Source organism: Hippocampus zosterae, chromosome 19 (genome assembly GCF_025434085.1).
Source record: "Hippocampus zosterae strain Florida chromosome 19, ASM2543408v3, whole genome shotgun sequence".
Taxonomy (NCBI): domain Eukaryota; kingdom Metazoa; phylum Chordata; class Actinopteri; order Syngnathiformes; family Syngnathidae; genus Hippocampus; species Hippocampus zosterae.
The window spans coordinates 833850-861823 of NC_067469.1; the positions used below are offsets into that span (position 1 = coordinate 833850).

Below are 27974 nucleotides of genomic sequence, written 5' to 3' on the forward strand. Positions count from 1 at the left end.
CCCTCAGCCCCCCAAGAATTCAGCTGGAACTCAACAAGGGGCCAAGCGCTTCCAGCGCAAACGCACGTTTCCCAAGAAGCGCAACAAGCTGCTTAGCGTTCGCAGTTGGAAGAAGTTGTTCTTGTTCCAAAAATTGGAAAGCATTCGTCTTTTCCCTCCAAATTCGACACATCAACGCGCCATAAAGAAGACGCGCCGTGGGAGAAAGCCTCCAACATCTTGAAGCCTGTCTTTTAGAGGCATCGAAAAAAAGGGGGGGGGGGAGCGTGGGGGGGGGGGTGTTATCTGTAGCAATTTGCGGGAAGCAAATGAAGATGGAGCATTTTGGACGACCACAAATTGCGGAGAAAGTGACGTGCGGCCAATCGGTGCCGGATGCAGCGTAACTGCTGCCAGGGAAAAGCCAAGCGCAGGATGAAGCACGGCGTTGAAAAACGTCCTCGTGAAGCGCGATGAGTGTCAAAGTGATGAACGCTTTGCTTTTGCGCTCTCATCGCACTGCCCCCCCCCACCCCGTCACCTCATTTGCCGCTGCGGAAAAGCGCAGGACCTTTTCCAGGTGGCCGCGTGAACAAATCGGCTCCTCATCATTCACACGCGCGCGCAAGCGATTCGCTACTACTTTGGGGTGAGGGGGGGGGGCAGTGGGCGGCTGACCATCTAAATCATTCTCGGCGGCTCTGGTGATTCCAAATTGCTACTTGAGCAAGCGCGACCGCAACAAGTCCCGAGTGAGCTCCCAGAAGCGAGAGCGAGCGCCTACGAGCCCCCCCGCCCCTCCTCCTCCATCCCCATCCCCCCTCCCCGCCTTCCCCTGATGTCATTGTTTGAGTGCGCTGACCCAACACTTTCCAGGCCGGGACGCCAGCGAGGCGGGCTGAGGCCACGCCGTGCGGTTCTGGGACGTCTTGACTATTGTTGACAATCAAGGCAGTTTGGAGTCCGAGGACCGGCTTGGGAATCGTCGGCTCCTTGCCAGCTCCCTCGTCACGCTATAGCGGACGCATTTTCATACGGCGGCCTGTGAAGTCCACGAAAAATGGCTGCGTTGTCGGGAATAAGCTAAACGCTCGCAATTTTTTGGTTTTTTGAAACCTTTCCCCCGCTGGAAATTTCGAAGCGATTCCCCAGCCGCTTCACGATTCATTTATTGCAAAATGAGCGTCAATTCTCCGTGAATTGTCACTATTCGTGCTGGGTGCTATTTTTTTTCGCCGTGCGAGTGGGATCACGCTCACGCGCTCACCTTGTGGAAGCTTCCGTGGAAGAGCCGCTTGACTTCGGGCTCGTCAAAGGTCACCCGCTGGATCTGCCCGCGCTCGTCCTTGTTGTAGAAGGAGACGCTCTGCCGGGAGGCTGAGAGGCGACGACAACCGCGTCAGGATCTCAACGACGGGACCGAAGGGCGCCCCTCCCCCCCGCCTACTCACGGTCAACGGTGACGCCGGTCTCGGGCTGGTGGTCGGCGGAGGACACCCGCCACACGTCGAAGGCGTCGGCCGGCGTGTCGGGCAGGAGGCGCAGCATGAGGATGATGGTGTAGGCCGAAGGGAGACCCTCCGGGTGCACCTCGCTGCCCCGGGGAGACGCGAGTTCAAGTCAGGCTACGCTCAAATCCTCAATCGCGCAACAATGGCGGCCGCGGATGGCGCTGGCGCTCGTAGGAAGGAGCCAAAGCGAAGCCAAAGTGCGCGGCCACTCGGAAAACTTCCTGCGTGCGCGAGAGAGCGTCACGGCGCAATCATTTCAAGCGAGAGAAGCTGGCGCCGGGACGCTTCTTCGCACGATAAACAATGACGAGCTGCCTTTTCCCGCTCGGGCTCCCTGTTTGTCCAGCCGCCTTGTTGCCAGGCGACAAAAACACCTTCCAGCTACGGAGTCAATGGTGCAAAACATCTGTAATTCAACCATTTTGCATCTCGCCAGATGTGAAATGGTTGAAACCACCTCTGATATGGGGGGGCAGGGGTCTGGTCTCGCCTATTCTGAATAAGCGGCCAATCAAACAACGGGCAAGTGGTTGCGAGCAAGGCGGGGGGGGGGGGGTTGTTGACTCACGCGCTGGGTGCGGTGAGGAAGGCGTTGGGGTGCAGTCGGTAGGCGGTGAAGCTGTTGAAGGAGCCCGGCTCCATGGACACGCCCCTCACCCGAGCGTACGACTTCTCCGTCAGGTTGAAGGCTTCCAGCATCCTGAAGCCTGTCGCCGAGCAACAACAGCGGCAGCGAGGCCGCGATCAAGACAACGGGACGGCCTGGCGAGATTGCCGGGGCGCCAACCTTCAGTCCGGCTTTTTTTTGGGGGGGGGTTTGGGAATGGATCCATTCGGGGTTTTTTTTAACGTGTCGACTGCGAGGGACATCTACTCACCGGGAGACGTGAAGCCGTTGACAAAGATGAGCGGGCAGCCTGCGGCGCAACAGAGCAACGTGAACAGGCGCAACGTGAACAGGCGCGCGCGGTTTGGCCACGGCGCGGCGGCGGCTACGGCTACTTACTGGACGTGGCCGTTTCGCAGATGAAGCTGATCAGGTTCTCCTTGATGGTGTCAAAGTGGTCGAAGTCGTCCACCACGAAGACGTGCCTCTCGCTGGGCTTGCTGCTGATCTCCTGCAGCTCCACAAAGTCCACGTCGGCCACGCCCACGGCGAAGACCGTGTAGCCTGAGGGCGGCGCCGGAGACATGTTAGCAAAAGGAAAAAGCGCGGCGCGTGGTGCACGCTGGCGCGCGGCGCTTACCTGCGTGTTGCAACCTGGCCGCGTTCTTCCTCACTTCGTCCTGCGAGCGTCCGTCCGTGATGACCACCACCACCTTGGGGACGTTCCTTCTCATGCCGTTCTCCACCGTGAAGGCTCTCTCGTAGGTGTGCTTCAGCGCCACGCCTGTCGGGGGCGTGGCCGGCGTTAGCGACGCTAACGTCTAGCGACGGCGCACGCGCGAGACTGACCCGTTTTGGTATTTCCGCCTTTGTAGCGGATGTGATGCGGCGCCGCCATGGCGACGCCTTTGTCTTGATACGAGTTGAACTTGAACTCGGTCTTGGCGTCGTCGCTGTACTGCACGAAGGACACCTGCGCGCAAAGACGGCACGGCGGCCGTCGTCGTTGTCGTCTTTGCGGTGCGTTTGACGGCCAGCGAGCTTCCCGAGGACGAGCGGACAAACCTGCATCCCGGCGGGCCCGACGACGTCAAAGGCGGCGATCATGTCGGAGACGAAATGCGCCACTTTGACGAAGCTCTCCTCGCCGATGCTCCACGAGCCGTCGATGAGAAACAGAACGTCCGCTTTGGCCCCTTTGCAAACTGGGAGGAGAGGCAAAAACGAAGCCAGCAGAGTCCAATCACAATTTTAGCAAAGCTAATGCTACAAGTCCAAGTATTAACGACTTAAAGCTGACTGGAGTCCAAGTCGCGTGACTGTAATCGCCCGCCTCTGGCACTTTACGCAGCCAGGAAGCTTTCAGGAAGCAGCGAACTTTCCCCAGAGGACAAGTGACGGGACAAGAACGTCCGAGCTGAAAGTGCAGCCGCGTTCGTGTACGACGACTTGGATTTGGTTTTAACGAGCCCACTGGCGTTTTGAATGGTCCCGTTCCCCTCATGAAGCAGCACCACATGTGGCGGCCATTAACGCGCTGGCACAGGCTCGCTACAGAAGGACTTTGGTTGGTGCTCGCTAGCTCCGAGTCTGGCCGCCGCCACAGCGCCTCCTTGGCGGCAGGCCAGACCGGGCCCGCCCACCCGCCCTGAATGAACGGACGGCGCATCCATTGAGCGCGTGAAAAGCCACTCGAGAAAGACCGTATACAAGTGTACCGTATTAAAAAAAAACATTTAAAAAATCCGCTACGCTAACCAATCCACGATAAGCAAACAGCCTACCTGCCCAGGACGGGGGGATGGTGGGCGGCGGACTGGGAGTGGGCGGGAGCGTGGGCGCGGGAGTCGGCTTGACCACTGCGACAAAGCAAGCGCGCGGGGGGTGTGTTAGAGCAACGCCTTCGCAAGGGGCGGGGCACGGCGGCGGCGCTTCGGGGACGGCTCGCTCACGGGTTCGCTCCTTGGCGCTGACGCCGGGTCCCTCCAGGTTGGGCGTCTGGACGTAGACGGCGGCGACGTAAGGGGCGTCGGGGGAAAGTCCGTCGAAGCAGTACTGCGGCAGACCGGCGGGGATGGTGACCTCCTGCTGACCTCTGCTCGACGCTGCGGGTCAAGAAGGCGAGGTATTGCAGCGACCATCTGTGCTCGGGGGGGGGGGGGGGGGGGGGAGAGTCCACTCACGGTCCAACGGGTTGAGGCGGATGCGGTAGGACGTGGCCGCTCGGTGAGGTGTCCACTTGATGCAGAACTTGTCGTGAGCGATGTCGTACGTTTGGATGTTGCTCACGTTCAGGAACACTGCAAAAAGACGCCTTTCATACTTTTGATTTCACCACTTCATCCATTCATAAATCTGAAAAGTTCTCTCGATGCAAAACTGTTGACATCACTCGTTATAGATCGATTTTTTTCTTCTTCATGACTATATTGAGAAATTGCAAAACATTTCAAACGTGTGATGCAACTGTGACATAACAACCGGTCTTATATTTGAACAAAGTGGCCTGAAATATGCTTGTACGGTATTTTATCGACGTGGGCTAAGAAAGGTCAAATCGGATCCAAGTATGGCGTTAAATGTCTCAATTTGGATAAAAAAGGGACTCCGCTTTGATGAAAACGGCTTTGGACGTGTTCGGTGTCAAGTCGCACGAGCTAGCTTGCGAAGCTAACATAGCCTAGCAAGAGAGTGGGCTCGTACGCGTGGTTCCCGGGCCGGCCAGAGGTGCGCTGGGGCCGCCGGTGTATTGCGCCAAGACTTGCACGTCGTAGGTGGTTCCGGGCTTGAGGTTGTGCGGCGTGTAGGCCGTCACGTCGCCCACAAAAACGTCGGTGACCTGGTCGGAGCCTGCCGGAGGAAATACAGCGAGTCAAAGGCGGGACCGAGATACGGGCGCGTGTACCGCGCGCATGCGGCAAAGTGATGGCGGCCACCTCTGGGCGAGTATATGACTCTGTATCCTTCCACCGGCGCCGCCACGGGGTCCCAGGCCACTCGGAATCGCGTGTACCACTCGTCGGACACGCGCAGGTTCCTCGGGCTCAGCAGGCCGACTGCGGAGGGCAAAGAGGAAATGGCGAGCCAAAGATTAGGCGGACCCGATCAGTCGGTTCGGGCGCGGACGTCCGCAAGGCATCACTTGTGCGTCCGTTGCCGTTGAGGAGTCCCCCGGGGCCTTCGGCGTAGATGGCCTCCACCGTGATGTTGTAAGGGGTGTCGGCTCGCAGGTTCTGCAGACGGGCGTTGTTTCTGTTGCCCGAAACCATCGCCTGATGATAGAACGTCAACAAAGAAAAAAAAAAAATCACGCATTGACTCCTCCCCCACCAGCGCATCTGGTTTTTAGTCAACAATGGCGTTCCACGGTCTACAAATTTGGAGGCTGGCAGCTGCCATCGGTATCTCAGCTCCTCATGAATTCCATCGGAACGGCTGCAGCGACGGTGTTAGTTTAAGGCCGCCTTGTAATGACTCCCACCGATCAGCGGCAGGTGATTTATCAGCTGACGGCGCGCCGGATGACACCATGTGACTTCATCGCTTAGGTTGGACGCCCAATCAAAGCCGCGCGCGGCGAGGGCAGCTCCGGTTGACCCAAACAGTGCATTGACTTCAAAATGACCCCCCCAAAGACATCTTTTTTTTTACATCTTGCATTTACTTTAGTTATGAACATGTATGGCCGGTCTCGTTTGCCCATCTATGGCATTTCACACAAGACATATCTGTATGAAGGTGAATACGTTTGCCGTCTTTATTTGCCTCCGGCGCGGCAAACGGGGCTGGAGCGTACTCACATATTGGGTGATGGGGTCCCCCGTCATGGGGGCGTAGGCGATGCGGTACTGCCTCACGGGACCCTCGGCGTGGTCCCACCCGACGGTGAGAGAGTTGGTGGTGGCTTCAAACACTCGCATGTTGCGAGGTCCGGCGCGCGGCACTGTGAGGGCGACAAATTTATCATTCTGTCAATCTCATCCCGCCTCGAAACAGATCGGGCGCCCCCCTCTTTAAACAGCTGGACCGCATCAATTTCCAACATCGGCGTGCGTGACGTTAGCCTGCCATCGTTGTCCTCACATGTTTTGCCGTTGCTCTTGAGCGACAGTCCCTCTCCGTCGGGGTACATGGCGACCACGGTGACCCGGTAGGGCGTGTCCTGGATCAAGCCGTCCAGGAAGGCGTTGTTGACATTGCCGGGAACCAGCACCTTCGCAAAAAAGTCAAACAACACGCTGATGTCATGGCGCCGTCATCGCTGGCAGCTTGCGGCGAAACGCCACCAGCGCACATCATCATCATCATCAAGAAAGAACTGAAATGAAGAGACTCACCGACTGGGGCGGCGAGGCGGAGTTCCAGGGGACGTACTCCACCCGGTACTGCTGCACCTGGCCCGTGGCCGGCTCCCAGCGCACGTTGAGGCTGCTGGGGGTGGGGTTGAACACCCGAAGGTCGCGCGGGGGCGTGCGAGGAACTGCAAGGAGCACAGGGCCAAATGGTTTCAACCTCAATTTGGGGTGACTTTGTGACTTCAGGACCTGGACGAAGTGCTTTGGCGAATGGAACCCTGATTTTTGCTGTCTACCAGGACGTCCTGCAGACGAACGTCAGGCCGCCAGTCGGTTCCCTCAAGCGATCGGCGCTTATGCAGCACGCCTACAACCCCAAAGTCCAGCTCCAAGTGGTTAAAAACTAAAGTACATGAAGGTCTGGGAGCAGCCGAGTCACAGTTTCAACTTTTGGCAAATGAGATGATGCCGCGGTATGCGTCCTTATGACACAGCCCATTGTCACAAAATACGACAGCATTCCAACAATTCTGTCAAGAGGAGGGGGCTAAAAATTCCTCTACTGCAATGCAAATGACTCGTGGGTAGTCATCACAAACATTTAGCTGCGATTCTTGCTGCCGAGCACTTTTTCAGTTCAGGAGACTATCCCCCTTTTCGCACAACAAATCGAGCCGTCACTTTCCAACTGCCTTTTTACGTTTGACTCGGTTTGTCTTTGCGAGACTTTGGAACCGGCCCGCTGATGTGAAACATTTACGCGTGAGAAATGGGTTCGTCATGGGGGCTCATTGATGGAAAGCGTGGGGCTGCAAATGAAGGAAAAACAGCTAAAGTGTCCTGAAGGAAAAGCTCAGCTGGCTAAAGCAAAGCAGATGTGCGCAAGTGTATACATGGCACTCGGAGACACTTGAGTTCCAAGAAGAGCGAAAAAAAAAAAAAAAGGACGCAGTAGGTAGTGAGACAGCCTGCAGACGACGTGCTCAGCAGTTACACAACTGCTCTTGTGTAAGCACAAGCAGACCTCACCAGATTTCCATCGGTCGGTCTGCTGCCTCCACTTCGGTCTTTGCTCGCATTCCAGCTCGTGACTTCATCCTTGTCAATCGCAACCATCACCTCCGCAAGTCGTGCCGGCTGGACACTCACCAATTACAAACACACGCCCTTAACTCCACGGATTGTTCAACTAGCTTAATTTGAGTTTGGATTCATTTTTACTTGACTCCCTAAATTCATTTCCCATCATTACAGATCATTGTTTGGAGGCCGTGACGGCCTAAAAGCTTCTGTCGTTTAAAAATCGTCAGTCTAATTGAAAAAATAAAATAAAAAAATCTGCAATTAACCTGGGTTCTTACAGGCTGTTTTCCTTAGCTCGGGAGTTGTCGAAATGCGGAATGTGGGCTCCCTCTTGTGGCACGTGAAAGAATCACTGCCTAAATACGCCTCCGTTGTTTGAACTATCTGCACGTACTCTTTAAGAAGCGTTTGTTTTGAACGAGTATTTAAGTACAATTTGGACTTATGTACTCTCTTTTTTTTTTTTTTTAAACTACAGTATTTCTACTTTGACTTTTGCCACTTGCAAACGAAATGCGGAATGTGGGCTCCCTCTTGTGGCACATGAAAGAATCACTGCCTAAATACACCTCCATTGTTTGAACTATCTGCACGTACTCTTTAAGAAGAGTTTGTTTTGAACGAGTATTCAAGTACAATTTGGACTTATGTACTCTCTTTTTTTTTTTTTAAACTACAGTATTTCTACTTTGACTTTTGCCACTTGCCAAGTGTTGAGCAGTACATCACACAGACTTCAAGAAAAAAAATTCAACTTGATGTTTGCCACTGGAAGTCTGTGTGGAATCTTTGCGCGGCGCTCCAAATAAGATGGGACTTTGCTGAGTGAGCGCGACGCGCCGTCTGCACGCCAGCCTGTCCAACACAACACACACACGCGAACACACACACAGGCGGTGATGTTTGGGGGGAAAGTGTCAAGAATCCAGCAAGTGGAGCTCGGTATGCAAAATTATTTGTACTCAGTTGTGCTAATAAGCAACTTTTTGCTTCTCATTCAGCATTTTCTGTAGGGGTCGAGCAGAGGAGGCAGGAAGCCACGCGACTATCGTCTCCCAACTCTGTTTTGGGGCTCGAAATAAGTTTTCCAGGTTCACATTTGAATGTGACAGCGGCATCCCACAGGGATCAATATCGAGTCCCTTTACTTCTTCACTGAGAGCTTTCCAGTTCATCTGGGAGCTTCCTCGGAGCGCTCGCGTGAAAAGAGCGAACGGAGGTGGACTTACGGGTTTTTCCAAACTCAGACTGGCGCAGACCCTCGCCCTCCGGGTACACGGGCACCACAGTGACGGTGTAGGGCGTGTCCGAGAGGAGGTTCCTCAGGACGGTGTTGGTGGTTCCCCCCGATACCTGCTCCTGATGCCACACAAATGCACACGGCAGGTAATCAGGATGCGAGCACTCACATTTCCAAGCCTTGGACATCTTTGCGGAAACGGTAGCCTTAAATCGACATGCATCAAGCACAAGCACGAACCATGTCCTCCGCGCCGCCGGCTGCGGGCACGTAGAAGAGTCGATACTGCCGCACGTTTCCCTCGGCCGGCTCCCAGGTGACCTTGAGTGAGCTGGTGGTGGGCTCGGTCACCTGCAGGTTCTTGACTCCGCCCAGCGCCTCTGTCCGACACAGAGGGAGACTGATGAATTGCTCGGCTTCATTCTTATTCCAAAGACGCAACATTTTTGGACTGTGAAAGCCACTTAAAAAAAATAATAATTGACTGCAGCCCCGAAGTTGCTGGGCGGATTTCCAAATATCAACTTACTGGTCTTGCCGTTGTCCGACATGCTTTTTCCCTCCACGTCGGCGTAGACGGGCACCACCGTCACCGCGTACTCCGTGTCGGGCTGCAGATCCCTCAGCATCGTATTGGTCGCCATGCCCGATTCCTGAGTCTGGACAAACACACACGAGAGCTCCGTGACACAGAGAAAAGCGAGGTGGACTAAAAAAATATGCTAACTTCCTCCAAGATTAGCTACATCGCGTTGGGAAAGGACGTAGCGCACCATGAGCTGGTCTCCTCCGGCGACGGGCTGGTAGCTGATCCTGTAGTGGCGCACGTCGCCCTCGGCCGCGTCCCAGCGCACTCGCAGCGAGTTGGTGGTGGGGTCGCTCACGCGGAGGTTCTTCACGCCACCCAGAGGTTCTTTAAAAAGAAAGAAAGGCGAGACGTGGTATGCTAGTACATTCAACTTCATGGCAAGGTGACTTTGAATTCTTTGTATTTGTTTCTATGGCCGTCCAAACTCCAAATAGCTCCTCGGCGGCGCAAGAAGCCGCGAGTGTCGCTAGGCTAGCGCATTCCGGCACTTCGTCTGACAATGGCGTCCATGTCCGAGTGCAAGATTCGATTATCTAAAATGCCAAAAGCGCAATGTTTGTTCCCGAAGGCCTCCTGGGACGCTCGCACTCACTGGTCTTGCCCTTGTCGGCCTGCACGACGCCTTCCACGTCGGGGTAGACGGGCACCACGGCCACGTTGTACACCGTGTCCGTGTCCAGGTTTCTCAGGACCAGGCTGGTGGTGCCGCCCGACACGTCCTCCTGCAGAAGCGGCCACGTGAGAACCGCGCACGACCACTCGCTCAAGTAAGGTGAGGATGGCGCGGCGGCACCCTACCGTGCGCCGTTCTCCGTCGTTTTCCGCCGAGTACGTGACCCTGTAGCTGCGCACGTTGCCCACCGCCGGGTCCCAGCGCACCGTCAACGTGTTGACGGTCGGGTCCACCACCCGCAAGTTCTTCACCCCACCCACCGGATCTGACGGCGACAAGGCCGGGCCGAGGCGTAAACGGACACCGCGTGGAGATGGAGCGACATTTATGCGGCTGCGCTCTCGCGGCCCACTCACTGGTCTTCCCGTTTTCGGTCTGCGGCAATCCCTCCATCTCGTGGTAGACGGGCACCACGGTCACACTGTACTCGGTGTCCGACTGCAGGTTCTTCAGCACCGTCGAGGTGGTGGATCCCGACACCTGGTCCTGGTTTTGGGAGGCAGACGCACATGTGACACTCGTATGGGGAAGATGCAAAGACCCCACACTGCCGACGGAGCGTATTTCCCGGTGGACCTTAACAAAGTGAAAATGCGGAGCAGGGCCTCACCACATCCTGGTCTCCGCCCGCAGTCGGCACCCAGATGACGATGTACTCGCGCACGTTGCCCTCTGCCGGCTCCCAGCGCACGTTGAGGCTGCTGCTGGTGGGATCGGACACCTGAAGGTTCCTCACCTTGCCCAGCGGCTCTGACGACACGCACACCGGCGACCCGTTCCAAACGATCCAACCAGGTGACACGTTTTTGCACTTTTGGGGGTTGGGGGGGGCGGGGACTCACTGGTCTTTCCACTGTTGGTCAGACTGGGCCCGTCGCCCTCGGCGTAGACGGGCACCACGGTGACGGTGTAGCGGGTGTCGGGGAGGAGCTTCTCCAGGACGGTGCCGGTGGTGCTCTCAGATACCTGCTCCTGCAAAACCACATGGGCGCTACGTCGGAGGGACGTCCTGACGAGCGGGCGCCGACGCGCGGGCCGCCGCTCACCACAATCTCCAGGCCGCCATCTTCCGGCACGTAGATGACTTTGTAGCCCTGAACGTTCCCATCGGCGGGGTTCCAGGAGACCTTCAGCGTGGTGATGGTCGGGTTGGTCACCTGCATGGTGCCCACGCCGCCCAAAGGGACTGCGGGAAAACAATTCAAGATGGCGTCACCGCAAGAGCGGAGCGAATTCTCCGGTTGAGGACGTCATCGCCTTGACTCACGAGTCTTTCCGCTCTCGGTCTGTCGCTTTCCCTCCCTGGCCGGGTACACGGGCAACACGGACACGGAGTAGGCGGTGTCGGGCGCGAGGTTCCTGAGGATGATGTCGGTGGTGGTGGCGGGAACTTGCTCCTGTGGGACGCCCGCGTCATAAAAAGCCCGATTCCGCTCGCACTTTGCCGAAATCGCGCCGTGCCGCGTCCTCACCATCTCCTCTCGCCCGCCGGCGACGGGCGAGAAGAACACTTTGTACAAGCGCACGGCTCCGTCGGCCGGGTCCCACTTGACGTTGAGCGAGGTCATGGTGGGGTCGGTCACACGCAGGTTCTTCACGCCGCCCAGGGGCCCTGAAGGTCACGGAGCGGCATCGAGTTGCGCATTGTGGACGACGCCGGCAAAGGGGGCCGGATGGCGACGCTGGCACGGTGCTTACTCGTCCGTCCGTTTTGTGAAATGGTCTTGCCGTCGCCCTCGGCGTAGACGGGCAGCAGGGAGACGGTGTAGACGGTGTCGGGCTGCAGGCCCCTCAGGGTGGTGCTGCTGGTGCCGGCTGACACTTGCTCCTAAAAGCCACCGCAAAACGCAATCTCATCGCCGAGCCAGTCGGCCCACGAAAGGGCCATCGGAGTCTCAATTGGACTTCCTGAGTCGGAATTTTTTTTTTTCCAAGGCTACCCGTCCTTCCGGACAACCCCCCCCCCACCCCCGAAATGTTGAACTAAACTTACATTTCGATTCTTTTTTTTAATCTCCTTTGGAAATTCCAATTCAAAGCGAGAGCACCAGATATGCTTGGCCCCGCCCACAAGAAGGTGGCGGCGGGGGGGGGGTCCTACCAGTCCTACCATGCTCTCGGCCCCTCCGGCGGCAGGAGCGTAGACCAGCTTGTACTCCTTGACGCGGCCCTCGGCGGGCTCCCAGCGCACGTTCAGCGTGGTCATGGTGGGGTTGAGCACCTGAAGGTTCCTCACGCCGCCCAGAGGCTCTGCGGGAGGGGGGGGGGGCGCCAGCGGTTAGCGCCATCGCCAATTTGACAGCATCGGAAGGGGCAGCTGCTGTTGCTCACTGGTTCTTCCATCGGCCGAAACGTCTCTGCTGGGGCCGGTGGCGTAGACGGCGGTCATGGTGACCCGGTACGGCGTGTCGGGAGTCAGCTTCTGCAGGACCGTGCTGGTCTTCTTGCCTCCCACCTGCGTCTGCTCGTGTTCAAGATAATACAAGTCACCGGCGCCGCAAGACGGCGACGGCAGCGGCGGCGGCGACGTGAGCGTTGACGTACCACGATCGGCTCGCCCCCGGCCAGCGGCGCGTAACGAATCTTGTAGTTCTGCACGGGTCCCGGGGCCGGGTCCCACTTGACGGCCAGCGTGCTGACGGTGGCGTTGTAAACTCTCATGTTGCGAGGAGGCTCCGGTCGCACTGCGCCCACCACAAACACACCAAAACAAAAGTCAAGGCCGCACGCTGGCGAGGACGCTGGCGCGGATGGCATGAGGGTGATGAAGATGATGATGATGATGATGATGATGATGAAGGTGAGATGGTGACGCTTCCGAGGCTAACGGAAGAAGCGATACGCCGGTTTGGTGTCACAAAAGGTTGCGTCTCAGGTGCGGCTATCCGCTCATTCTTGACAAATCGCGCCATGTTTTTGTGGTTCCATATAAAACGATACAGTGCAATATATTTGATGGAGCAGTACTTCCACGTTATATTACACGGAATATTTGTACTTGTACTTCAGTGCAGAGTGAGAGTATGTTTGCCGCTTCTTCACATTGATGATGCGAAGCGCGAGAAAGGAGCAAAATGACTTCAGGCGTTCACATGATCGCTCCTTGACAACCAAACCGACAGCAGCTCATGCAACACGATTGGTGACGATGATGATGATGATGATGATGATGACGTCACAGCTTGTGTGATGATGCAATGATGTTACATGAGAATGAATTAAGTTCTTTGCTGCATGGTTTCAAGTACATGTACATGTTTGGTGGATGTTTTTTGTTTTTTTTCCCCCCAATCGCATTCAAGTGTCCCTTGACACACACATGCACTTGTGAAGAGAAGAAACAAACAATCAAGGAGCATTTCATTGACATACCGTCCGCAGCCTTCAACACTACAAAGAGAAAACAAGCTCATTACAGCGTAACACTCGACATAAATTACAGTCCATGACGCTCCGAATCAAGAAATCGGGGTGAAATTTCCGGACGAACCAAAAGTGGACGATAAAATTCACGACAGGTGTTCTGAGCCATAAAAATATTCAAGGACGTCCACTTTTCTGCCTTACTGTGAGCCTTCCCGCCTGATGGCGAAGCGCCGATGAGCAGCTGTTGGCCGTCTTCTTGCTCTCAAGATGTCAACGCGAAGACGACTGCTCAAATACTCAGTCGAGTCCAAGCGGGACATGATCCCTCAACTCGAGTCAAGTGTCTTTTCTAGAGCGCTTTTAAACAACCGTCGCTGTTTACATGTTGGAGCGGAAAGAATTCATACGAGCACAAAAGAATGAATAAAGATCAGTAGATGGGGAATCAAAAAGAGTCCAACTCCAAATCAAGTCTCATGCGGAGACAAAAGCCAAAGACTAAAAATGAGTTTGGAGACGAGTTTCAAAAATGGGCTCGCAGAGCTGAGGTACCGGGCGGAGGAGGAGGAGCTCCGAGAGGTTAGGTGGGGCCAGGCGGTCAAAAGGCGAGCAGCGGCATTGTGGACCAACTGGAGACGTTTCATGGAGGATTGGCCGACTCCAAAGTCAACTGCACAACGGTGCAACTCAGCGGAGATGTGACGAAGACACAAAGTGTGCTTGAGCAAGATACTAAAGCGCCTTCGAAGCGACAGTTCAGTTACCAGTTTTGCAGTTTTGGTTCATCCTGAAATTTCAGCCCAAATCGCGAGGTGACAAGTTCGGTTCTTCTGACGCAAGTCCAACGAGTGTGTATGGCAAAGGAGTTGAGGACTCACACGTGCGCTGGTTTCCCATCAGGTCTTCGCTTTCGGACTCATCCGGGTAGATGGCCGTGACGGTGACCGTGTACTCGGTGTCCGGGTCCAAGCCCTCCAGAAGATGCGATGTCTGATCGTTGCCCAAGATGGACTGCAAGGCGACGGACGCAAACAGATGGGGAAAGTCGTCACGTATGCTGACCACCCCCTGCCCCCCCACCATAATCACGCAAATTTTGAAGCATGTGTCGGGCCCTCGATTTGATGTGGCCTCTCTCGCGATGGCAGATTTTCACCAATTGCGGATGAGTCTGGAACGTATCACCCCTCCGTAAATGGGGGATCACTGTCCCCATAGCGCTACGTCTGTCGTGTGTGTGCGAGAGGGGGAGCGTTGGCAGCTTACAGACTGGAAGTCGCCGTCTCCTTTCTTGGCCCAGCCGATGCGGTAGAGCAACACATCGGGCGCCGCGTGCTCCCACGTGGCCCTGAAGGAGGTCAGGTCTACGTTGGAGAACCTGAGATTTTTGGGAGCGGGAACTACATCTGTTGACAGAAAGCAGGAGGAGCGCACGTGTCGTTAAAGCCGCTGGAAAAAGGAACGTTCCTCGTTGAATATTCGTCAGTGAATGGACCTGTGACCGCCATCCCGAGCATGGGGTTCCCGGGACCCTCGTCGTACACGGGGGTCACGGCCACGTCGTATTCCGTCTGGGAGGTGAGCCCCGGCACGTCCAGACTGGTGACATCGCCGAGGACTTCCATCTGTTGTCGGAACGTTTTCAAACACGCAGTCATGACAATGACGCGCTAATAGCGACGAGTCACGCGGCCAAGTCGGAATTTCGAGTTGGCCGGCTTTGGTGTAGTACCACCTTGGGCCACAACAAGCCGAGTGGCAGCACCGAGCCCGGTTGGAAACGGCGCAGCGCGGCTAAGGCACCACCGCCGTGGCCGTGCGTCGTCTTTTTGCAACGACGGCGCAGGAGGTAAAACGGGCGAGAGCGAGAAAAGTACGCCGAGCGGGAAGAGGAGGAAACGGCGCTCTCACCTCTTTGGCCTCGGCGCCCTCGGGCTTGTAGGTGATGATGTACTTGCGCACCAGGCCGGGCGCCGCGTCCCAGTTGAGCCTCATCCTGCTGTGAGTCACGCCGCTGATTCTCAGGGCGCCGGCGGGCGGCATGGCCACTAGGGGGAACCCGAGCAGGCGTCACGGCGTCAGGATGACGATTTTTTTTTTTTTGGTCACATCACAGCCGAGCGGAATGTCACGAAGGCTCCGCGAATTCATTTTGCGAGCGAGCCCTAACCCTGCCGCGCCCACTGCCGAGGTGACGGCGCAAACGTCATCTGGGCTTGATTTGCAAATCAAGAGCAGAGGTGGGAGGACTCCGCCCAGGAGTTGACACACCGTGGCACAATTTGGAACATGCGGAACATTCTTGCAAGAAAGCACCAGCAAACTGCCAAAAATATACATTTTTTGTTCTTGCTTTGAAATAGAGAAACACGATTTTCCACTGAAACACCCCCAGAAATGTTTCCTGGCAGATGGAGTTGACATTTTTTGGAAGCTTTTTTTTTTTTTTCTCTCCACCTCCTTATCAAATGCGGCACTTCCTTTACATGCGAATTCAAGCGGCAAGCCATTCGTGCGATTGCGGCTGCTTCGCAGCTCGGCTTTCGGTTCTTCCACCCTCGAGGAAAGCCCCGCTCTGACTGGGTGACGGGGTTTTGGTTCAAAATATCCACCAATCAAGTGCCGCGGGCCAAAATCTGGAGGGGTTTTCTCACTTCCTGTTTCACTAGTCCAAAAACCTGGACTTAAATAGCACATTTTGGGTGGGAAGATCAGTGTGGGCAGAAGGACTTCAGTTCTTGAACTGATCCGTTGGGGAGGCTTTGGTCCCGAGCCCGGACAAGACCAGGGGGGGGCGAGTTGACTGGCGGTGGTGACCCAAAGTCACTTCTTGATTTGTCAGGGAGGACTTGAGAGCCCTTTGAAGGTCTCGGAGAAAATTCCACAAAGACCTGGCTCGCAATTCCTCCCCGAGGGTGTTGTCGCGGGTTTCGGGTCAGGACTCGGTTCAGACCAGGCCAGTGTTAAGTTCACTGCCAGAGTAAGTTCCTTGTGACGCGCACATGCCGCCTGCAACCAATTTAGTTCCCGAGTGACGAGTGCGCGCACTTACACGTGACTCCCACGGACTTCATGGGCTGGCTGATGGCTTCCCCGTACTGAGCCAAGACGGAGATGGAATACGCCGTGTTGGGGAGCAGCCGCGCCAACTGAATGTCGCTCACGTCGGCTCGCACGCGCACCTGCCGACAGACGAGTCTTTTCACGGCGCCGCCTTCGTCCGAGCCCCGCCGCCGCCTTTCGCGCGCGCCGCGTTTACCTCTTTGTCCAGCTGAGGCTCGCTGCCGTTGATGGATCGGTAGAGCACGATGTAGCCGCTGGCTCCGTCGACCGGCCGCCAGCGGACCCTCATGGAGCTCAGGGTCTCGTCGTAGACGTTGATGGACGAGACGGCCGGCAGCGGCACTGAAACCGCAGAGCAAAGACCGTCAAGAAGGCCCCCCGGGGTGTCAAGTGTGACCGGAAGGCCCCGGTCCAAAGTCGCTCCGAGCGCCGTTAGAGACCACGACGGCTCCGGGCTTTTCCCAAGGAGCGCATGAGAATCGAGCACGCTTTTAGAATTGTTTCTTTTATCAATGAGTCCACCAATTTAAAAAAAAAAAAATTTGATTGAAAACTCCCAACCAATTTGAGTAACGTCAATCGAGCGCAGTTGCATACGGAGCACGTTAGCACGGCTAAATGCGTGTAAACGCTCCGCATGGAGTAGTGCCGGTCCAAGCCAGCGTGAGTGCACGATGGGCACGCTTCCACCCCCGCGTCTAAATTGAAGCCAGCGCAAAACCCCGAAAGCCCTAAAAGCACTTTGCGCATCTTTCCATGAAAGTCGGCTTTACGTGACAGTGGAGCGCCTGAGATCAGACGCTAGCTGGACGCGCTAAAAGCAAGAATGTTTGGCGGGCCGAGGCAACGAGTCCATCAAGTCGACAGCGGCGGAGAAAATGGCAGAAACCTCGTTAAAAAAAAAAAAAAAAACATTCTTTCAAGCTCAACTTTCACAGCGGGGAAAAGAGACGGCCGCTTCTTACAGGTGGTCTCGCGGCCCACGAGCGGCTCGCTGGCCTCGTCGCCCAGCAGCGAGTAGACGCTCAGCGCGTATTGCGTCAGCGGGCTCAGATCGTCCAACACCGTCGACGTCACCGAGCCGTCCAGCAGCATCTGTCACGAGGAAAAGCACAACCCCTGTCAGCGACTTGACTCCACTCCCAACAGCCAACGTTGTCATTAAAAGGGCCCCCCCCGGAGCCAACGTTGAGGTCACTTTTTCGGGGTTGGATCCAGACTCGTGTGCATGCGTGAGTCATTTGACCACCCGCGGTCAGCGGCATGCGTTTGTTGTCCAAATAAGAACTTCCTGCCTCGTCGCAGCATTTGACAGCCGACGCCGCGCACAGGAAATGATCCAACGATCAAAACATCTGTGATGGGATATCCCCCCGCCAACCCCCCCGTGTGCTGATTGCTGGACGCAAACAAACACTCGCAACTGTCAAGCATCAGCACGCGCAAAGGAATTGCTCTTAATGAGACACGTCGTTGCCTTTGTTTTCCGCAGGCGGGCACCCCACCCAACAATGACATCATCTTTTTGGGGGGGGGTTGCTTTTGTTTTGACAAAAATGGATGAAACAAAATGGATTTTTAATCGCTTAGGTCTCATGAAATAATTGGTTCGCGGACAGATTGGAATTCCCGTCCCAAAATGCTACAGCTTGTTTTCAGAAAGGAAAAAAAAAAACAAAACGCGCCACGTGAAACCAGAAGAAAACCATTCAGAATGAAAAAAAAAATTAAAAACGTAAAAACTTCTGTTTCAGCCATGACGATACTGCTCCGGATGGGACTGCATGGCATGCGAAAGTGAGAGAGAATCAAGTGAGCATCTTGAGAGCGAGCGGCCACCCGTGTCTCACGTGCAGCAGACTTGAAATGAAGCTTCCATTTTCCAGCCATTGAGTCATGCCGCACGAGGCGCTAAAAGCCAGAAGAAGAAAAAAAAAAAAAAGACTCCTCTCCGACCGAAGAATGAGGCTTTTTATTGCTCCGGCTGTCTGACGGGTGAAACGCGTTCGAACGGAGCATTCTGTCAGCCCCAAGTTGGACGCATCTCGCAAAACGCATCGCAGCCAGAAGTCGGCGGAATAAATCTCTCGTCGCCGCCGCCGTTTGCAAATCGACTCTGCCGCGGTCACTTGTAAATCTCAGGAGAGAAAAAGTTCACAAAAAGCAGGCGGCACGTCAAAACGCTAGAGGTAGAGAGTGTGCTTTGCGGCTCAACGTACACACAAAATACTTTGGCGGAGGCAGCCCAACCATAAAAACATGGCGCAACTGTCAAGGAAGGAGCGAAGGAGGACAGTGTGGGGGATTTGGAGAAGCTGCTGGCGAGGAGACATCCCCCCCACACCCCCACTGACGGGAAAATGAAAATAACAATCACGCGGGTGTGATGTTTGGCGCGCCGTCTGCGTACCTCGCGGGCGGGTCCTTCGCCGTCCGCCCGGACGTAGACCAGGCGGAACCTCTCCACGGGCGTTTGCGGCGCGGTCCAGCTAGCCCGGAAGGAGCGGTGGGTGACCTCGGAGGTGGTCAGGTCGCTGGGCGCCTGCAGCGGTTCGCCTAGGCAGGGAAAGGGCGGGGTCAGTGATGGGGGGGGGCGGGGTCAACGCAACATGACAAGACTGGTCCGGATGTCCACAAATCTAACAGCGCCACCGGCACTTGGATCTTTTGCGCTCCTCAAAGTGATTTAGTGGGCTTGGGTGGAATGTTCCATTGCGAGAATCGCAATTCTGTTTTTTGCAGCTGCACGTGCGGCAGACGCCATTCGACAAATTGCTTTTGTTGTCATCAGTGGGGGGGCGAGTAGCAAAATCAAATCGATCATCAAATGAGTTGACGGCTATTTTCCATTGATCGTTTGCAGACCTCGTTTTGAAACCAAAGTGAATTTCAGCCTCTTGACAGCAAATCGTCCTCCAAACCGATTTCAAAACGGGACATTTGCAAACATCTGCTTTTATTTTGCAACCGTCAAAATTTTTGCTGACGATTTGTCTGAGGGACGTTTCGTCTCATTCCAAAATAGGACATGATTTCAAATTGACAATCAATCGATCGATTAATTGTCCCACCCCAAACGGAATCCGTACTTTGACTTTTCGCAGTTGGGACAGTCAGTCTTGAAAATTCCATAAAGAGGAAAAGTTTCCACCTGAGCTGCAGGACTCGTAATTTGTAAATCGGACTCGCAAAATCACGAGTGATCGATTTTGAATCCTATTTGTGAGCAAAAGTTGCCATTTGTTTTTCCCACCTGAGCCCTTGACGCTGTTGCACAGGTTGACGCTGAGGTCGTCCACAATGTCCAGCAGGAACTTGAAGTCGTTGACGTTGTACATGTGAATCTCGTCCGGGTCGGAGGCGATGGAGCGCAGCTCGTTCTCGTCCGCGTTCTTCACACCTGCAAAAGCGCCGCGACGACGTTGCTTGATGCTTCCTTTTCGACGGTCGCACGCGCACAAAATCTCCTCACAACCGACCGATGGCGAACAGCTCGATGCCGCTGTCCCTCAGGTTCTGCGAGTTGAATACGATTTCGTCCTGAGACTTTCCGTCGGTGATGAGGATGCCGATCTTGCGCGCCTCATCTCGCATCCCCACGTTGGCTTTGAAATTGTTCTGCAGGATGTAACTCAGCGCCATGCCTGCGGCGACACACGGCGACACCGGATTAGCCGATACTCGAGTTTGCCACACACTCGCTATCAAGGACTAAAATCCTCCTTCTCAAGTCTGAAATGCTCTCAGGTACTGAATAGGCTGTCCTTAGGAGCATTCGGAACAGTGAAACAAGGTAGTTGCATAAGTGCGCACCCCCCTCCTCGAACTGGGGTTTTCGGCTTGAACCAAACTGGCGTCTCTGATGAACCACAGATAAAGTTCAGCTGTTGCCCCTTGCCAACATTTCTTGGCTGGAGAAACGAGGGCAAGGAGGCCCAAGACCCAGAAGCTCGGACCGGCCAGGTGCCGCGTCGGTCACCTGTCATGGTGTTGCCTCCTTTGTAGGGCAGGTTGGCGATGGCGTTCAGCAGGGAGGCTTTGGTGGCGTGGGCGTTCAGGTGCCACTCGGTCTTGGGGTCGCCGCTGTACTGAGCCAGACCTGCAGCCAATCAGTGAGCGGCGTTGAACTCGGCACCCTTCGCCAAGCGTGCGGGGAGTCGGAACCGGGAATTACCGATCTGGATTTTATCCGGGCCGATGTCGAAGACGCCGACCATGCGGCTGATGAAGTTGCGAATGGTTTTGAAGTTCATGCGGCCGATGCTCCAGGAGCCGTCCACCAGCAGCACGATGTCGGCCTTGGCGGAGGTCTTGCACTGGGCGTCTGCGGCGGCGGCGGCGACAAGGGCAAAAGAGACGGCTGAGCGCCGGCCCGGCAAAGCCGGACGCTCGTCAAAGCGCCGCGGGTGCCGCAAGGTGGGAAAAGCGGAAGAAAACACCACAGACGGCAGACAGAGAGAACTCAACGTCATCATTCACACCGCCAACACTTTTGCTCCCCCCCCCCGCACATCCGGCGACGTTCCGCTGATCCGCCTGGCCGAGCGATCGTCCTCATTTGGTGGCTCTCTGTTGATAACCTGTTGGGCTGAGAAATGGCGGCCGCGCGGCGAGCCTTTTAACATCTGCAGGGTGCAAGCGGAGACAAGTTAGAGGGGCAGCAGATGCAAACGTGGACGTCGAGCAGGCGCCGGAGCCTTTCGCCGATGACGCGGCGCGAGTCCAGGTGGTGCCTCGAGACTCGAGAACTGAATTTGCTCATCGGAACTCATTTTTCTTGTATGACGAGGCGATGCGAGCGAGACCACCACTTGGCACAGAGTGGAACAAATCTTTCCGAAGGAGTGTTTCTTCCCAAAGGATGAACTTTGCTCCGTGAGAAAAAGGCCGCTTGCTTGTTTACTCTCAAACTGAAGTGGTTTACTCCAACTCGTGGACGTTTTCTTCATCTTTCTACGCACTGATGTGCTGGACCAGTTCAACTCATTCTGTGACCGTGCTTGTAAACGCAGACGTTCACCATTTACGTCTTTTTATCGTTTTGTAGTAGGAGCGATTTTAGTAAAACGTTTTTTTTAAAAAGGGGGCGGGGTTAAACATTTTTTTGATATGAGAGTCGAGTGAGTTGCGAGGTTAGTCAAATCGCTAAATGGCCGTGCGATGAAAAAGTTTGAGAGCACGAGACTCTCGGTAGCGGCGTTCCCACCAGAGGGGTCCCCAGACTGGGTCGGGTTGCTCTGGGAGCAGGTCGGCCCCGCGTCTGCTCCCCATTAGGGCGCAAATTCTATCCCGGGGTCAAGCGTGTACTCGGGGGGGCCCCGACAGCGACGTAAGATTTTCCAAGCGCCGCGCACGTACGAATCCTCGGGGGTAGCCCGCATTCCGCATCATTAAGAGAGGCTGCGTCATTTTGAGCGGGGAGACTTTTTCCAGTGTCGGAAAACGCGACGGCGACACGGGGACATTTCAGCGCGGCAAATATGGAACATGTGCCGAGTTCGCTTGAGGCGATTTCATCGTCCTGCTCTTTGACATGCTTTGAATGCCATTTTGATGTCGCACAAGTTTTTTTTTTTTGGTCCTTTGCTAGGCTAAGTGCCAGCTAACATTTTCGGCCTCCTGGCTACGCTCTTGGTCGGGGCGAGCAGAGTGACATTTCTCCACAAGGAACAAGAGGAAGACGCTCCAAATACGGAACATGTGCGGCGGCGGAGGCCGCGGGGTCACGCTTCCCAAACGACATTTGTGTGGACCCTGGCGCACATCTGCTCGTCCGCGAAGGCTGACGGAGAAAAGCCGCGAGGTGCGCCAAACAGCTCTCGGTAATTAGCGGTAATCGCGATCATGTGCGCTCCCTCCGTGACGCTAATTGACTCCGACAACGCCAAGTTCTGGCACCGATCTGGGAGAAGTCAAGGCCGCTGTGTGTGCCGCTGGGAAGAAACTTAACACGGTCGACAGCCGCTGCATTAATTACCAACAAGTTACCTTCCAGAAGGCCGCTCGCAGCTCCTTATTTTGCCGCGCTTTACGCGGCCCGAGCAAAAGATGCGAGACAAATAAACATAAAAACAAGGCCGTGCGACGAAAACAAAACCATTTTTTAAAAAGCTGACCGTTTACGAGTGCATTATTAATGGAAAGAAATGTGCACGGTGTCTGTGGCGCCTTCCAGCGGCCTCCTTGCTTGTCACGCACAAAACAAGGTGAGGTGGCTCGGGAAAGGATCTCAATGGCAAAAAAAATGTCACGGAAAACAGACGAAGAGCTAACACGAGCATCGAACAGCAAATTTCGCTCGCTATGTCCGAATGTCGCAAAGGCGTTCACGTCGGTAGTGTGAAGCGTGCAGGAAAGGTGATCTTTACCAGAGGGACCCAACGGAGGCGGCTCGGGAGCGTCGGACAGCGTGGTCTTCTCCTCGCCCGCCAGGGGCGAGCTCTCGCCTCCGTCGAACATCCCAAAGACGGCCACGGAATATTTGGTTCCGGCCCTGACACCAAACACATCGGCGATTCCTGTCACATGCTAATGCTAATGCTAAAAAAGAGTTTTCGACAAACATTTCCTGGATGTGGGACAAGCGTCTTCACGGAACGGTCCAATAAGGACCTACTCGGGGCCTTTTTGGTCTCGCTTGTTCTCTCCTTTGCTTACGGTGTTGACGACACGTATTGACGACACACAAACACACACACACACACACGCACATTGCTGTATTTTTTTTTGTGAACTTGCGCTCTCATGAGGCGCTTCAACGTGGCAGATACAAGTTTGGACTTTTGACTCGATTGTTATGCCCTTCGAAACAGTCGCCTCATTGTTTAAAGTGGATTAGACGTTTGAAGTGGTCGGGAAGATTGCCGCAGCGGTTGCTATGTTTTCCAAAGTGGTTGCTTTGGTGTTCAAGTGGTTGCGAAGGTGTTTACGACGGTTGCCATGGCTTCGAGCGCACGCCCCAGATGGCGGACAGACTGCTTTTGCGGGCTTTTGTCAAAGCGGCCAGCCTGGGAACTGGCGTGTTTGTCTCCCGTACCGCTCCGAGCGGTCGGCTTGCGAACGCCAACGCTTCGACGGGCTCACCTGAGCTCCTCCAGAACCACCGTGTTGTCGAAGGGGCCCACCCGCAGCTCGTCCAGGTTGATATCGTCCCCCGCGGGGTGGAAGGTCACCTTGTAGCCCCGAACCTCCCCGGGCGCCGGATCCCACGACACCCTGAAACTGGTCCTGGTGGGCTCTGAGGTCTGGAGGTTCCTCGGAGCCTTGTAAGGCGACACTGGAACACAAGAACGCGTTTGGAAGCCGCATCAGGACACTTGATGTCCAATTGGCGGTCGGCGAGGAAGTGTGTCACGCTTGATCGTTCGACAAAATGTTTGTTTTGACATACGTGTCAAGTGGCGAGTCGGCCAACACGTGATTTTACATTTACAGGACGTGTTTTGATTCATTGAGAGCGTGCGGCAGACGTCAAGCTAGCGGCGTCTTCAAAGAGCGAGCGAGTCCACCGTTGCCTTTTTTAAAGGACTGAGTGAGAACAAGTCAGTACGAGACGCTTCCTCGCTACGTCGGCGGCGTGTCGAAACGGCGTCGGCTGTGCTCGACCCCCCCCCCCCCCATTGACAAACTCGATGAGATGAGTCACAAATGTTCGCGGCGACCTCGTTAGCAACCTTGAAGGTAATCCGAGGACGCCCGGGGACGGGAATTGTTCCATTTTTCTCACGAGTCTGTAGAAGTGGTGGAGTCAACAACTTCTGCCAGCACAATTCAATGCGGGAAGGGGAAGGAACGGGGGGGCGGGGGGGTGGGGGGGGAGCATTTGACAAACTTGTAAACGTCCACATTGTGCACATCACTTTAAAATGTCATCGCTTGGATTCCTCATTTCCTTCTTTCTTTTTTTTTTTGATGGAACCTTTAGTGCTGCGGCCAGGTAAGACAAAATTGAGAACAGACTGCGCTTTGCGATGACGACCTCTGGCAGCAGACGGCGCAGTCAAACAAGACAAAACAAAGGCAACTCCAAACAAATGCGCTGGCAACAAACGGAAATGCCAAATGTGCAAAACGTTCCAACTCTTGCATTTGTCAATTGTTGCAGCTGGAAAGGCGCATTCGGTCACAAGCGCCGCGTACCTGTTCCGGATGTTTTTTGGTTTGTTTGTGTTTTTTACTGTTAGCATGCTAGCCAATGCGGATCATTTTCATATTTAACACGTGTTTTGTCCCCCCCCCCCCCGATGGATTTCAATGACATTTTTGAGTCTCGGGAAAAGATTTAGAGCCGGCCTGAAAATTCAGCGAATGGCGCCTCCTGGGTTTTTGCGCGCAAATTTTCAACTGACGCAAAAGTGCCGTTTGCGTGCGCGCGGTGACGCCCGCCTGAGGGTGGGAAGGACCAACGTACATGTGCTTCCTACGCCTTGCCTTGCTTTTCCTTCCCCGCGTTTGTAGATGGGATGGACGGAGACGCGGTAGGAGGTGAGAGGTTGCAGCCTCTTCAGGACGCTGGAGGTGACCCCCGCGGGGACCTTGAGGGCCACCTCCCGGCCGCCGCCGGCGGGGACGTATTTCAGCCGGTAGTGCAGAACTTTGCCCGGCGCCGCCTCCCACGTCACTTTCATGGTGCGCTCGGTCTCGTCACTCACGCGCAGCCGCCGCGCCTCCGCCGACACTGCCGAACAAACGGGCCACAAAAGGCTTGAAGCCGAAAAGATGGAACCCCGTCTGACAGAATTCCCGCTTTTCATCAATTGTGACGGAACGAATTGTTGCTACGTTCTTCCAAATCATCCGATTTCAGCCTCAGTCAGTTTTTCTCTGCGGTCCTCCGTGAAAGCAGACTGATGAGCTCGGTGGTTTTTCAAAATACGGCATTCGGGAAACATCTGCTTGTACTTTGGGAAACAACCCCCCCCCACCCCATGTTTGCCGATTTGCCGACACGTCGCAAACTAAAGCGGGAACTGAATCATCATCCATTTATAGAAAGAAATGAATCAGTGAGGGACGTCGGGGTCCTTTGCAGCATTTGACTAACAAAAGCGTCTTTGGCATGGAGGTGAACATGCAGAGTAAGTGCAAAAAAAATAAAATTAAAAAAATACAGATTTTGCAACGCAATACGTTGCCTTTAACATGCAAGACGGGGGTCTCAAAATGCCGTCCATGGGGGCCGCGTCCCTGCGTGTTGTCCCTCCCGCCCCACACCCCCAGTCAAATGCTCAGCTCATCTGCACGCTCTTCAGAAACCTGAAAACCGTCTTGATCATTTGAATGGGGTGTGTTGCAGGTAAAGATGGAGGAAAGTGGCCTCCGGGGAGCGGAGTTCGAAACCCCGGGTGTAGAAAATGCGCGGCGGCGTTTTTTACCGTCGGTGGTTTCATATCCGGTGAGCTGCTCGCTTTCCGTGCGGTCGTAAACGGCGACCACCGAGACCTGGTAGAGCGTCTCGGGGCTCAGGCCGTCCAAGAGCGTGTCCGTTTGGTCCCCTGGGAGCATTTTCTCTCCGGACTCTTGGGAATACGCCGACTGCCACTTGACGCGGTACATCCTGACGTTGCCGGGGGACGCCGTCCAGCGCGCCGTGAAACTGCGCTCGGTCACGTCTCGGGTGATCAGGTTTTGAGGAGGGCCCGCTTCTGCAAACACAAAGTCATGGCGGTTAACAGCCAAACGCAGCTCAGCCTTTGCGTTCTCGCACATTTGGGGTCGGGAGGTGTGGGGGGGGGGGGGGGCATAAATAATTATGGCATAGGATTTGTACATGTGGTTGAAATGGTGACACGTTTCCGTCTTGCTTGCTTATGATCATCACCGGCCGTGAAATGATTTTGTTTTTCCCCCGACGCGCCAAGTGAAACACATCTCGGGGGACGAGTCGTCGCGCTGGGTGGCGTTCCAACGGGATGAAAATGCTCAAACGGGACAAGGCGCAAAAAACGAGCAAATAACACATGAAAGATGTCTGGCCCAGAAGAGACGCTCGAGTCGTAAATCTAAAGGAAATAAAACATGCCGACTTTCCCGTATTCAATCGGGTGGCGGGCTTTTATTTTGACAGACAGATGCCGCCGCGAGGCCTTGGCCACTGCTTCTGCCATTTTTTTTTTTTTAATCGGCTTCAAATGGCGTCGGGAGCCGCATGGACTCAACATCGCACGGAAGACGTGGCGCTACTGCCGCCGCCCCCGTGGACATTTTTCCAGCATCTGATTCGAGACATCTTTAAATGCCATTAAGGCGGAACGCTGCGCTCTCCTGTTGCAACATTTTCACAGCGTTTTCTTCATGTAAAAAAAAAAAAAAAAAAATTCCAAATCAGCTTCAGAATGGGAACCGGGAAAAGTTTTTGACCATTTGAGGGGTGAAAAAGGGAGAAATTCAAAGATGGAAATGTTGGATTATTTACAGTATAGTATGTGTGTGTGTACACGCACATGTGTTTGTGTTTTTGTACTACAGCTCAATGACTATCGTTTGCCTTGTTCGCACATGACTTGTTTGGTCTCACACAAAACGCAGATTCCCAGACAACAAAGACCATTAAAAAAAAAAAAATGTAAAAAATGACTGCGGTTGTTTTGCTTTAACGGGTGCGGTTTTTGGCTCCGGTGGAGCAAGATTTCAAACAGTCTATTAGCCACGAAGCACAGTTAGCCAGTAGCGGAGGGGAGAACATTCAGCAGCTAAATCACATCAGATGTTTTCCTCACAGCGGGAGAGATTTTGTATCTTTTTGTGGGGAAATTTGATTGGATTAAAAAATAAAAATAAAAAAATCGACACCAACAGTCATGTTGCGTAACCTCTGGATGTGATAAGGCTGTTAAGTGCCCGCTAAGTGTTCGCTAACTACTCCCCGTCGATGGCGAACAAGCTCAAGCGGCGAGCTACTCTCCCTGAGTAGAATTTTTTTTTTTTGTGGAGCAACAGACAGACTCAAAATATGTCCGCCTCAGAATCAGAAATGTTTCATAGTACCCGTTTTATTTTGGAGGGGGTGGGGGGGGGTTGTTTGTATTGGCATACCACTGACAAGTCACACTTTGAAGTGGTGCCCCAGGGCACTGAGCTTTACTGGAATATTATTATTATTATATTAATATTTTTTTTCTCGTCTTGCAGGGGTTTTTTTTCCCCCCAATCAGTTATTGAGGATTTGAAATTTGAGGCCGCGACTATTTATTTACTTATTTGATGTTGCGGACTTTCACATAGTCCGGGCGGGTCTGGAATGCTTCCCCCCTGCGAAAAATGGGGGCGCACTGTCCAAATAACCAGACGAGAACATCGCATATAAAATCCCGGGGCCCATTTGCGGCCTGCTGCACATTTTTATTGGCCTCCTGGACATTCTAATAATAAAACTCAACAGGGCTCCCATGTAAACGCTCAGAGAAAAGGTCATAACGTCGATGCTCATTTATGTTTGCCCGTCTGGGGTGTTTCGCATTTTAGGCGAGCAGACTTTCCGGAGTGTTTTAACCGTCTTTGGTTTTGTACGTCAAATTTTTACTCCGAGTGCAGCGCATCGGATGGTTGCTTTCTATGTACTCAATACTG

The 27974-nt window shown here is 54.6% G+C and overlaps 1 protein-coding gene across 4 annotated transcripts in view; it reads right to left on the bottom strand.

Moving 5' to 3' along the window:
- Window positions 1–27974, bottom strand: part of LOC127592232 (collagen alpha-1(XII) chain-like) — a 46548-nt gene that overhangs the window by 5880 nt on the left and 12694 nt on the right. For 2 of the 4 annotated variants that reach the window (XM_052052785.1, XM_052052788.1), the window contains exons 13-61: window positions 25781–26050; window positions 24817–25083; window positions 23490–23682; window positions 22775–22899; window positions 20581–20730; window positions 20386–20505; window positions 19886–20050; window positions 19660–19806; window positions 18817–18962; window positions 17372–17501; window positions 16603–16748; window positions 16396–16525; window positions 15255–15391; window positions 14839–14968; window positions 14610–14749; window positions 14222–14354; window positions 12522–12661; window positions 12309–12438; window positions 12088–12227; window positions 11676–11805; window positions 11450–11589; window positions 11245–11374; window positions 11024–11163; window positions 10820–10949; window positions 10588–10727; window positions 10334–10463; window positions 10103–10242; window positions 9897–10026; window positions 9489–9628; window positions 9245–9374; window positions 8956–9095; window positions 8705–8834; window positions 6435–6577; window positions 6181–6310; window positions 5898–6040; window positions 5240–5369; window positions 5034–5153; window positions 4801–4947; window positions 4281–4397; window positions 4050–4202; window positions 3882–3956; window positions 3163–3302; window positions 2947–3070; window positions 2738–2881; window positions 2497–2661; window positions 2369–2407; window positions 2059–2197; window positions 1431–1573; window positions 1247–1356 (exon numbers count right to left, since the gene is read on the bottom strand). In XM_052052785.1, the coding sequence (XP_051908745.1) occupies window positions 1247–1356; window positions 1431–1573; window positions 2059–2197; window positions 2369–2407; window positions 2497–2661; window positions 2738–2881; window positions 2947–3070; window positions 3163–3302; window positions 3882–3956; window positions 4050–4202; window positions 4281–4397; window positions 4801–4947; window positions 5034–5153; window positions 5240–5369; window positions 5898–6040; window positions 6181–6310; window positions 6435–6577; window positions 8705–8834; window positions 8956–9095; window positions 9245–9374; window positions 9489–9628; window positions 9897–10026; window positions 10103–10242; window positions 10334–10463; window positions 10588–10727; window positions 10820–10949; window positions 11024–11163; window positions 11245–11374; window positions 11450–11589; window positions 11676–11805; window positions 12088–12227; window positions 12309–12438; window positions 12522–12661; window positions 14222–14354; window positions 14610–14749; window positions 14839–14968; window positions 15255–15391; window positions 16396–16525; window positions 16603–16748; window positions 17372–17501; window positions 18817–18962; window positions 19660–19806; window positions 19886–20050; window positions 20386–20505; window positions 20581–20730; window positions 22775–22899; window positions 23490–23682; window positions 24817–25083; window positions 25781–26050 (6851 nt within the window). The remainder of the gene's footprint in view (window positions 1–1246; window positions 1357–1430; window positions 1574–2058; window positions 2198–2368; window positions 2408–2496; window positions 2662–2737; window positions 2882–2946; window positions 3071–3162; window positions 3303–3881; window positions 3957–4049; window positions 4203–4280; window positions 4398–4800; window positions 4948–5033; window positions 5154–5239; window positions 5370–5897; window positions 6041–6180; window positions 6311–6434; window positions 6578–8704; window positions 8835–8955; window positions 9096–9244; window positions 9375–9488; window positions 9629–9896; window positions 10027–10102; window positions 10243–10333; window positions 10464–10587; window positions 10728–10819; window positions 10950–11023; window positions 11164–11244; window positions 11375–11449; window positions 11590–11675; window positions 11806–12087; window positions 12228–12308; window positions 12439–12521; window positions 12662–14221; window positions 14355–14609; window positions 14750–14838; window positions 14969–15254; window positions 15392–16395; window positions 16526–16602; window positions 16749–17371; window positions 17502–18816; window positions 18963–19659; window positions 19807–19885; window positions 20051–20385; window positions 20506–20580; window positions 20731–22774; window positions 22900–23489; window positions 23683–24816; window positions 25084–25780; window positions 26051–27974) is intronic. The other 2 variants (XM_052052787.1, XM_052052789.1) reach the window with 2 other exon arrangements.